The sequence below is a fragment of the Magnolia sinica genome, chromosome 2 (assembly GCF_029962835.1).
Source record: "Magnolia sinica isolate HGM2019 chromosome 2, MsV1, whole genome shotgun sequence".
Lineage (NCBI taxonomy): Eukaryota > Viridiplantae > Streptophyta > Magnoliopsida > Magnoliales > Magnoliaceae > Magnolia > Magnolia sinica.
Window position 1 is genome coordinate 26,911,234 of NC_080574.1, and position 11,625 is coordinate 26,922,858.

The following is an 11,625-nucleotide window of genomic DNA, read 5'->3' on the forward strand; positions in this document are numbered from 1 at the left end:
TGTGGGAGAAAATCAATGTTATAAATCTTATCCATTGATATGCCAGTGATGTTGATGCTCTTATGCATAGATTATGATGGCCATAGTTATTATATAGACACATTACAATGCTATAATATGATGGAATACTTTTAAACATTTGAGATTATAGGAAAATTGAAAGAGATTTTTATTAGAGGTGTTTGGACAATAAATTACTTTAAATAAGCTACTTATGCCATAAGTAGCTTATCCTAGTTTTTACTTAATCAATAGATAAGTATGATTGATAGATAACAAATTTATCATATAAATAGTAAAAAAGCTTACTTGGTTTCCAACATCACAAATAATTATCTTGAAAGTCTACTCCGTCTCTCTCAAAATTATTGTCTATCATGTAGGGCTAACTTTTGATGTGGATGTTTATTGTGTGGGCCGTCCATCATGCAGGGGTCACATTGTTTGTGGGCCATTCTTCACTAAGAGCCGACCTTTAATGCGCATAGTCCATTAGGTAGGGCCCACCTTGGGTGTTAGTCATCCATCACATGGGGTCTTCAATAACCACTGCCCATATATCATGTGGAGCTCACCTTTGATGTGGACCATCCATCATGTGGGCCATTCATCATGCGAGACTTGCCTTGGATATGAGTCACTCATCATTAGGGCGGCCTTTGATTCATGTGGGCCCCACCTTGATGTGGATCATCCATCATGTGGGGCCCACCATTATTAATTGCCTATCACGTGGAGCTCACCTTTGATGTGGGTTGGCCATCATGTGGGTCCCACCTTCAATGTGGGTTACCCATCATGCAGGGCTCGCCTTGGATATGGGTTATTCATCAATAGGGGTGGACCTATGATGTGGATTGTCTATCATATGAGATCACCTTGATATAGGTCATCATTGTTACACCCCGATATTCGAATATAAAGTGTGCACCCTCAGACTCAAGTTTCAAGTCGTAACTCATACACAAAGTATACTGATTTCATTCCATTATACGATTATTTAAAGGCAGAAGTAATATTTATTTTTACATTCCAACTAGGTACATTTACAATCATTCACACAGATGATTTAAGCAACAACATTCATCCATTTTCAACATCCATAAACATTCAATTTGCATAAATTAGGCATCATTCATCAGTCAATACAACTTACTTGTTACAGACCTTGAACAATTTAATTAAATAAAACTAATCGTATACTTAAAAATTCTACAACTAATACCACCATTCATTATATATAAATGAAATCATCATAATAAAGAAAATTCTAATTAATTAATTAGGAACAATCCAAATGTGGTTAATTCCTCTCCTAACAGATACGGCCACGTCTCATATGTGTCGTACACCAGTTTAGTCACAACTTTTTGTTCATGCACCAACTCTCATCTATACGGTTTTTCCGTCAATGAAAATGTAAGTTTGTCAGGCTTAATGAAATAATCTAGCATGGTTTATAATCATAACAATTAAAATAATATAAGCACTGAATGTAACCATGTATGCAGAATGATATGGATGCAATGATGTATGAATGCATTAGATGGGATGATCGTCCATCCACTTGAGTTGAAAATCATTAACCCGCACCACCCGTTGGATAGGATTCCACCTTTCAGTAGGCTTGGGCATAGCCTGCATCTGGTAACGCTTTACCAGGATCGACATTTCTTTTAGGGAGAGCCCCTAGGATTGACCATGCATTATGTAAATGCATTGAATGATGGATAATGTATGAATGTATCATTTTCATAACTGCCATAAATATTTGTTTTAATGAGAATATTCATATGTGAATTTAATATACAATTATTATAATCATGTAATTTGACACAAATTAACAAATGATTTACCATAGCATACAATATTGCAACAAAACACTCAAATTAATATATTAATCAATCAACTAATAATAAATATTTTATTTTAATTCCAATAAATCATGAGACACGTTGAGTTATTCACATGAATCTGGTAGTGTAGAATCCACAAGTTAATTAGATTGGTTTGAATTAAGAGATCCTATCAATTACATCAACAACATTATTATTCATCTGATTATATTATAGGGTAGAGCTTAACTTTGTTATGCATTATAGGTGGTCAAACCCTAAATGATCAAATAATTAAAATTATATATTTATTAAATTTAATTATTGAAATTTAGATTTTCTTTTTAAGATATTAAAATTGAATGTCAAATAATTAATTGGGGTGGCCCACGGATGATTGAATCATCCAGATTCTTGAGGTCTTTACATATTTTGCATCTACACATTGGATAAATGGTGTAGATCTAATCACATATATATATCAATGGTACATTTTGACTTTCTACGCTAAGTGATATCAATCAGTTGCGTAGAAATCTAAACTTTTCTTATTTAAATATTTATAAATCTGATTAGTGTGGCCCATCCGATAGTCAGATTAATCTGAAATTCAAGGCATTATTTTTTTGTGCTCGAGATCAAATAACCCATTTAGATCTATCTTAACATAATTAGATTCCATCTATTAAATTTATTTTTAAAATATTAGTAACCAGATCTGAAATCATAAACCATTACTTTGCTAAAAGTTTTTCTACACACCTATACAATGATCGTGTGGATGATCCACACCATCCATTGTATAAATCGAGAAAAATTAACAATATAATATAAAATTAAAAAGATCTAAGGGTTGAAACTTACATGATTAAGTCCTCTTAGAATATCTTCTCATTTTTTTAGGGTTTCATTTTTTTATGACATTTGATAAAAAAATAATAATTTATTATTACTACTTTAAAAATCAATCCTTATACCTCTCTCTCTTAACTAAAGTTGTCTCTGCTAACTCAATTATTAACTTATTTTTATTTTTTATTTAAAAATAAAATATGTAAATATTTATTATAATTCCTTTACTGCATCAAAATTTAGGATCATCGTGAGGGGCCCACTATATCATCTATCCATTTGTCATATCATTTTCTAATTTCATGAACGAGGTGTTCATGGCGGCTTCACTAAGCATATTCACTGCGGAAGGATACTCCATGCTTCTATTTTAACAAACAAGTGTACCCAACCTATCTTCCGTCCATGAAATTCATGGTGATAGCGATTCTCTGAATGTATCATAAATAGGGACCCATTTATGGCTTGGAAGGTGAATATAAGAAGTGATTGGCTGGACCAACTAAATAGGGGCAGACATATACTAGGAAATCATCAACAATTAGTTGATCTTTATCCAGTACTTGAACGGCCACCATTGAAAACTTCCGAGGGCCCACTGTAACGTTTATTTGCCATCCAACCTATTGACGAAGGGATAACACAAATATCAGCTTGATCGGAAGCTTTTTTGGCCCTTCGGAGGTTTTTAATGGGGGAAGTTCAATCACAACTGTTTTCTTGTGGTGTGGTCCACCTGACATTTGGATCCACCTAGCTTTTGGGACCATGCATCAAAATGATGTGAAAAAAATGTATGGACGGCGTGGATAAAAGCATACATCATGGTGGGGCCCACACAGCACCGACCAGTAGCGACATCGGTACGGGCATCGTCAGTACGCAATCCGCGTCCGCTGCAATCGGAAGAGAAGCTCTCGCGGAAAATGGTCCCTCTCTCTCTCTCTCTCTCTCGTCCGCCGTTGATTTCTGTCTCTCGCTCCTATAATCAATGCTTCCGATGCTTAGATGCGTCTCACATTCAAACAAGCTTCAGTTTCTTCTTCGAAAACCCTCTCAGACGACCCTTGTAAAGCTAACCAGACATCTCTCTCACGCCTCATCTCAAGAATCCATCATCACCGATCTAGTCTTGAAAACCGACGGAGATGCCCTAGTCCAAGCCCTAGAGCTTGAATTCAACAAAATTCCCTGCTCGCCCGACCTTGCTGATCGCGTCCTCAAGCGCCTCTGGAACCATGGCCCCAAAGCGTTCGCTTTCTTCGAATTCCTCGACCGCCGCTCCCCCAACGGCTACAAGCACACCATCTCCACCTTCAACCACGCCATCGACATTGCCGGCCGGATGCGCGACTATGGGACCCTCTGGAACCTCCTCTCCCGCATGCGGGCCCGCCGCGTCGCTCCGACGCCCCGCACCTTCGCCATCATCGTCGAGAGGCACGTCTCCGCCGGTAAAGCCGAAAAAGCTCTTCGCATTTTCCTTTCGATGCACCGGCATGGCTGTCTTCAGGACTTGTCTTCTTTCAATACCTTGCTGGATGTGCTCTGTAAGTCCAAGCGTGTTGAAATGGCGTGCTCGCTCTTGAAGACTTTCAGGCGGGAATTCGATGCCGATACCATCAGTTATAACATAATTGCCAATGGATGGTGCCTGATTAAGAGGACGCCGAAGGCGTTGGAGACTCTCAAGGAGATGGTGGAGAGGGGCTTGATCCCAACCATCGCCACATATAATATCTTGCTCAAGGGTTTTTTCCGGGCTGGGCAGGTGAAGGAGGCTTGGGAATTCTTCTTGCAGATGAAGAGGAGGGGATGCAATCCCGACATTGTCACATATACGACAGTCGTTCATGGGTTTGGGCTCGTGGGTGAAATCGAAAAGGCTCGGAGAGTCTTTGATGAGATGGCTGAGCATGGCTGCCTTCCGTCTGTTGTGACTTACAATGGCTTGATTCAGGTTCTTTGTAAGAAGGACAGTGTGGAAAACGCCCTTGTGGTGTTCGATGAGATGGTGCAGAAGGGATATGTCCCCAATTCTACAACTTATAATGTTTTGATCAGGGGGCTCTGCCATGCAGGAGAGATGGACAGGGCGTCGGAGTTCATTGAGAGGATGAGAGATGATGGGTGCGAGCCGAATGTTCAGACATATAATGTTTTGATCCGGTATCTGTGTGATGCCGGAGAGATTGAGAGGGGTCTCGATGTTTTTGGAAAAATGGGTGATAATTGCTTGCCAAATTTAGACACCTACAATATTTTGATTAGTGCATTGTTTGTGACGAAGAAGGCGGATGATGTTCTGATGGCTGGGAAGCTGTTGATGGAGATGGTGGGAAGAGGGTTTGTTCCTCGAAGATTCACTTTCAACCGTGTCGTGAATGGGCTTCTATTGTCTGGGAATCAAGGTTTCGCGAAGAAGCTCTTGAGAGTGCATAGTAGGTGTGGTCGTCTCCCTCGGAAGATCAGATTGTGAGATTTGATTGACCAATGGTGTTATGTCTTGTGAATTTTTTTATGGCAAGCAGCTATATGTTGAAAGTGCCAATGTGATTTGCAACTATGAGGAAGAAAATGGTTCCCATCTCTTCCTTCATTGTCCAGTGGCAACAGTTGTGTGGATGGTTTTCTTCTCTGAATTCCAGATCTAGTGGTCAAAAGATATTCTCTTGAAGAAAAGTCTCTTGGTGGTGCAGTGGTCCGGCTAATAAAATGGGCAGTGTTTGTGGAACCTTGTTCCATGTGCAATATGGTGGGAGATATGGAAAGAGAGGAATAACTGGATTTGCAAGGATGTTCAGCTGTCCATGTTCTCTCTCATCGGAAAAATACAAGGGTTGATCATCGAGCAGGCATCGCTGTCCACTAAATTCAGTGGGTAGACTACATCAGATATTCTGCGTGATTGACTGTTTAGCGGCGAAAATTCATGAAGCCTCTCAGTTCTCTGTCTGATAGGATGCCTTCCCCGCGGCAGATATTCTGCGTGATTGGCCCAGTTTAATGGTAAAAATTCACAAAGATTATCAGGCGCTATTCTCTTGAAGAGAAGTCTCTTGGTGGTCCAGTGGTCCGGCCAATAAAAAAGGGGCAGGGTTTTGTGGAACCTTGTTCCATTTGCAAAATGCTGGGACATGTGAAGAGAAAGGAATAACTGGATTTTGCAGGGATGTTCAGCTGTCCACATTATCTCTCATTGGAAAAACAAAGGGTTGACCATCGAGCAGGCATCGTTGTCCGCTAAATTCAGTGGGTGGACTGCGTCAGATATTCTGCGTGATTGGCCCAGTTTAGTGGTGAAAATTCACAAAGCCTCTCAGTTCTCCTTCGTGTGGGATGTCTTCCTTATGGCGGATATTTTACGTGATTGGTCCAATTTAGTGGCAAAAATTCATGAAGCCTCGTGGGATGGTTGTCTTGGTAATTTAGGTAAGGTTTAAGGTGAGAGGATAAAAAGATTTTCTTTTAAGCATATTTAAATAAGGGTATCATAACTAAAGTCATCATCAAGAAGTGGAAATCCAATTTACAGCTATGATCTTTGACCAAATCTTGACATAGGACTAATTGCCCGTTGATTGCAGGACCACCTGACAGCCTCTGGAGGAAGAAAAGGTGGGAGTGGATTTCCGCCTCTGCTATTTTTGAAAGCTTACTATTTTTGGAACCAACTAATTTTGGCGGGGGCGAATTTTGGATTTCATTTTCGGCCAAGTGGCCCGTTTGGCCTTATTTTGGGGTTTGGATGGCTGGAGTCAGGCTCTGGTGACAGTTCAGATTGGATTGAGGGTGATTTGGATGGACTTGTACTGATTTATATGGAGTTGGACAGGGGTATGTGGTTTAGGGTTTCTGTGTTAAAACTGATCCTTCTAGTTGGGCGCAATCGATTAGTCCATTATGGGTAGGGTGTCTATACATGGTATAAAGTTTTATGCAATTCATGGAAGAACTACAACACGAAGCAACATTATAAGCGATAATGTAGGAGATCAATCAAGATTGTTAAATTTGTTGCAAAGACTAGAAAATAACTTTGTAAAAATTTGTAAGTTTGTGGAATGAAATTTGGGATTGCATTGTCGGGATGTGGAACGCCATGTCTTACTTGATCAACTCACAGTTGTCTGGATACATAATGCCACATGCTATTCAATAACCTATCATAGCACTTTTCATTGGTTGAATTCTGATTGAACGTCTACTTTGATAAACTCATTGAACTGCATTTACAAAAGGAAATGTCATTTTCACTTCAATAGACTAATTATCAGCATGGAAAGTCCCTTAAAAATATATGTATATTCAGATGGAAAAATCACAATAGATTGTGTTCTTTTATTTATTTGTTTGTTTTTTTTTTTAGTAGAAGAAATTTACTCTTTTTCTGAACTATGGTGTAACCAGCCTGTGATCCCTACACTACCTTTTCCCTCTCCGTCTTAACTTAAGTTGGGGCATATTTGGGTGCATGGAACCCAAGAAAAAAGAAAAGAAAAGAATAAAAAGATAATAAAGCTTTCTAATGGTGATTTCCATGGGTGCTATTGTAACGTGGTTTCTAATTTTAGAGTTCTTGTTTGGATAGAAAGTGGAAATATCACGTTTCACTACACTCACCTAATTTCTTGTGCCCAAGAATACAGAGTATGGAAAAGTGTTATATTTGCCTTATGGAATCCTTCTTTTTCTTTGCCATCCAAATAATAGAAATTGTCACATCAAAGGATGACCCTTTTCCTTTTGCATTGTTTGGCATGGAATCATCGCAACCAAACATGGCCTTGGAGGAATAGAACCTTTGGAAGTTTCTCTAGTGATATTTCTATCTTCATAAAAAGTCTTTTTTTCTTTTTTCTTTTTTTGGTATTCTATAATTCTTCTTTCTTTTTCTGTGCAAAACCACAAACTCTTTGGTTATTCTAACAGAGGTCTTTCAGTTTGATTTGATTTAACATGACCACATCAGCTTGTGAACAGATACCGATTTATGAAACCCTCCTGATTTCTCCAAGAAAAGAAAATGTAGGGCTTATTCTCACATTTGAATATTGTTGGAATCCATGCGAATGCATACATAGACCCGTGCAGTTGTATATTGTATCATGAGAATTTTTTTCCTGCCACAATTTGGAGAATCAAGAATCTTTTAGTTCTAATATTTCTAGGTGCACTTTCTTTAACTTTAATTAGTGGCAGATGTGTTGACTGTACATTCTTCACTCACTTTGCGGAGAACATTGGCTGGCTGTTTTTCATTCTTTTGCTTTGCATGTTGCAGTTCTGCACTGCAAAAGAGATTGAAGGGTATTGCTTGTAAGATTGTGTTGGAGGAAAGCGAGCCGGGCAATGCAGTTTCCAAATTGGACCCAATCGACTACATGCCGCATCGTTCCTAGATATATCAAAAGTGGAGAGAGGATTGGTGGCTCGATGTAATTGGGAAGGGAAGTTTTTTTAAGAGGATGATTAGGATTCCATACCTTGTCAGCAAAAGCTCCCATTGCATGAAAGGTATGAGATCGTAATACCTCAAATATTTCTCATTATTATTAATTATTAGTATTGGATGGCACATATTTTGCAGGATCCATTCAGCTGCTGTGTCTTGGTGTATGAGCATTTGGGAATCTCTTTAAAAGAGGTTTGTTCCACTCCAGACGACAAAAGAAAGTTTGTGTTCATCTTCTTTTCAAGACACAGAAATTGAAGCATGATAGCTGTTGAGTAAATGGACAAAACTGATACCTTTGATAATTCAACTAACATATCTGTCTTTCTTAGGTTGTAGATGCTCCTTCAGTTCTGTAAATGACCTTTCAATGTAATTAAATTAACTATTTGATGCAATCAATCATCCAAGAAACTATTGCAGAGATGATATTATTCTCTGAGAAACATCGAGTCATCTATTTAAGGCAAAATGAACCTGAAGGAACTTAAATGTTTATTTATTTTCAAACTGCAACGTAAATTTGTAAATTACTCTCAAGCTGATAAACTCTGCCACTCTTGTTCACATGATAAGCATGTCATGATGCTTAGGGGTTAAGAGGAGGAGAAAAACTTTGATACTCTGGCTGAGGGTGATGGATGATATGCAGGCATCTAGAAATTACTTTGAAATTGCATGCTACATCAAGTAATGCCAATTGAAATGTCCCAATTATGGGTCCCAGTTTAGATGTATCTTGAACCAAATATTAAGGTTGTTTGATTATCTGACTATCAGACGGGTGGACATTTATTGGATGGTTAAAAACGGCAAATATCCAGTGTCCACTGCCCTGTAGAGGAGGAAATTTTGGAAGGGTTTTTTAAGGTGCTCCACGGTAGTTGGGTTCTTCCTTTTGGCTTGGCATGGGTGGCGGTGTTGTCTCTAACAGGAGCATTGCTTAGTGGTGCCTATCTTTTTGTGGCTTTGTGGTTGATTTGGTTAGATTGCAGTAACTACTGTTTTCGCAATCAATCCTGTAGCCTTGAAGAGGTCTTTACAGGGCAAATCTTACTTTGTGTGCTTCGGCGCTCAAGACTGTTTGCAAATGTTTCTTTTGTAAAAGTTGAGTCCTTTTGCTAGTTTGTTTTATACTTCTACCGAGTCTCCTCTTTGCTCTTTCTTAATAATTTTTTTTTTCCCACGAATAAGAGGTTAGGATTGTCCAACAATCTTATTTTAGGACAGTGACTTAATAACAACTGCCAATGGGTTTCTCAATTCGGTCTGTTTAGTTTGAGTTAATATATGCCACCTTCGTGATTTCGGTTGCCTGCATATCAAACATCATACTCTGCCAGAGTATCCCTGTTTGGTACATGGGCCTAGGTGGGATGGAATTGCATTTGGTTCCATGCAAATTCCATCCCGCCTTGGCATTTGGAAATGATTTGGTCCCACGTGGGATTTTCGGTGGATTTTGAAATATATTACATTTGTTGACATGTGTTTTATTCATGCTGTCCATCCATATGCACCCTTTACACATGACATTCAAGTTATATACATATACAAGGTACTCATATCAGTTGTGAATTTGGTCCATTAATTACAATTCCATAGTCCACCAAACACTGGCTTTACTCAGTGCAAATTGTCTCCGTACGAAGAATTAGATCCCAAACCCCAAACGTGGGGATTGGATTGGTAATGGTGTTAGTACCATTTAATGCAATTCTATACCATTTGATCTCACAGACCAAACAAGCAACCAATTTATCGTGGGACTGGCAACTGGCAATGGGTTTCTCAATTCAGTCTTATTATTTTGAGTTGATATATGCCACCTACATAATTTTTGGGTGCCCGCATATCAGGCATCATACTCTGCAAGAGTATTAAATTACCATCCCAAGGCACACTGGCTCTCGGCATGTGGATTGCGTTACCTGAATAAGCTTATTTTAAGATGACAATGGATATATATTGTTTGGTAGTGCAACTACTTGATCGAGATAAGAACACGTATACTTTCTCACATCGTTACGTGTGTGAGAGATGAGTTCAATTTTTCCTTTGCACTCAATCCATACTTAAGCTGTGACGGTTTGGATTGTATTAAATCATCACAGCTTTACAAATTTTTAAGTGCATGATATTAATCACTGTACTGCACTGCCAACATCAGGGAACGACTCATTTGCATAAGATCCAAACAGTTCACCAGGATGCACCGCTCATGTCGCCCCCTATCCAAAAACTCAAATTCATCCAAAACTCATTTAGGCCAAACTATAAGTAGTTTAAAATCCTTCATAAAATTGATGTAGTGGGGCTCACCTTAATTTTTGCATGGCCTAATTTTTGGAGTGTCCCTTCATCCTGTTAGGGCTCAGAAAATCAGCGGATCAGATGACATTCAAGCACTTCCTATGGCCATAAACACAGCTAATGTTAGATGTCTCAATGCACTTCCTATGGATCATATGAAAATTTTCACCCTACATGAGACGAAAATAGTGCGATAATTTACCCTATTTGCATTGTCAGATTAGTGAGACAAATGCACAATAGCATACGCGGACAACATTATTCATTCGAAAGTTATTATTTACACTTAGTCTAGCATGATCAGATTAATCGGTCCAGTGGATGCTATGTGGTAGCCATGCCCAAGGTGATATAAATAAACTTTAAAAAGAGGATTAAATGCTATAATTTTATCAAAAGTATTAACTGTAGAAGGAAAAAAACTCCCTTAAACAAGTATCTCTTCAAAGAGTCTGTATACTTGCTTTGGTGGTAGACTAAAAAGGTCAGGCAGTGGGGATATACAACAAGCATAGATGTGGGCTATGGTCAGGGCCTCACTCACTAATCCATGATGTTTGTGAGAAATAACCCATGTCCATCCGTTTACCAGACCATGACAGGAGATAGAGAGCGGATGGCGTGTGAGTCATATTGAGTGAACTCTATGGGGTCACGCTGTCCATCCAAATCATTTCAGGGCATGAGCTTAAAATTAAAGCATATCCACACATCAAGTGGACCACATTATAGGAAACTGTGGGAATAATGACATTCACCTGTTGAAACTTTCTTAAGGCCCACGCAACAGGAAATTGTGGGAATATGACGTGCACCATTGAAACCTTTTTAGGCCTACGATAATGTTTATTTGGTATCTAACGTCTTCCTAAGGTCAAATGAACATGGATGACGAGAAGACCCAAATATCGAGAGAAAGCTTTCAACGGTGGACATTAAATTTCCATCATTTCCTGTGGTGTGGTTCAATTGAGCTTTGAAAAGAATAGATAAGAGACATACATCAAGGTGGGTGCCACAGAATTTACTCAATAAGCAATCCTTCTTCTTAGGCCATGGCCCCAAAAATGAGGCAGTGGGCCTCCCAACAAGAGAAGTGGCTAGGAAAATACCTACCGTTGAAACCTTTATATGTGTTACATACGTACCGTTGATAAGTTCATTCCTACT

The 11,625-nt window shown here is 38.9% G+C and overlaps 1 protein-coding gene across 3 annotated transcripts; it reads left to right on the plus strand.

Moving 5' to 3' along the window:
* The first annotated feature begins 3,545 nt into the window (after positions 1-3,545).
* On the plus strand, positions 3,546-8,571 carry LOC131236778 (pentatricopeptide repeat-containing protein At1g74900, mitochondrial). 3 transcript variants are annotated; one of them, XM_058234211.1, is made up of 2 exons: positions 3,546-6,524; positions 7,972-8,571. In XM_058234211.1, the coding sequence occupies exon 1, from the start codon at positions 3,679-3,681 to the stop codon at positions 5,164-5,166; it is 1,488 nt and encodes a 495-aa protein (XP_058090194.1). In that variant the 5' UTR covers positions 3,546-3,678; the 3' UTR covers positions 5,167-6,524; positions 7,972-8,571. The 3 variants fall into 3 exon arrangements, with proteins under 3 accessions (XP_058090194.1, XP_058090195.1, XP_058090196.1); XM_058234212.1 differs by having other exon boundaries at positions 3,546-6,119; XM_058234213.1 differs by having other exon boundaries at positions 3,546-5,986.
* The last annotated feature ends 3,054 nt before the right edge of the window (positions 8,572-11,625 follow it).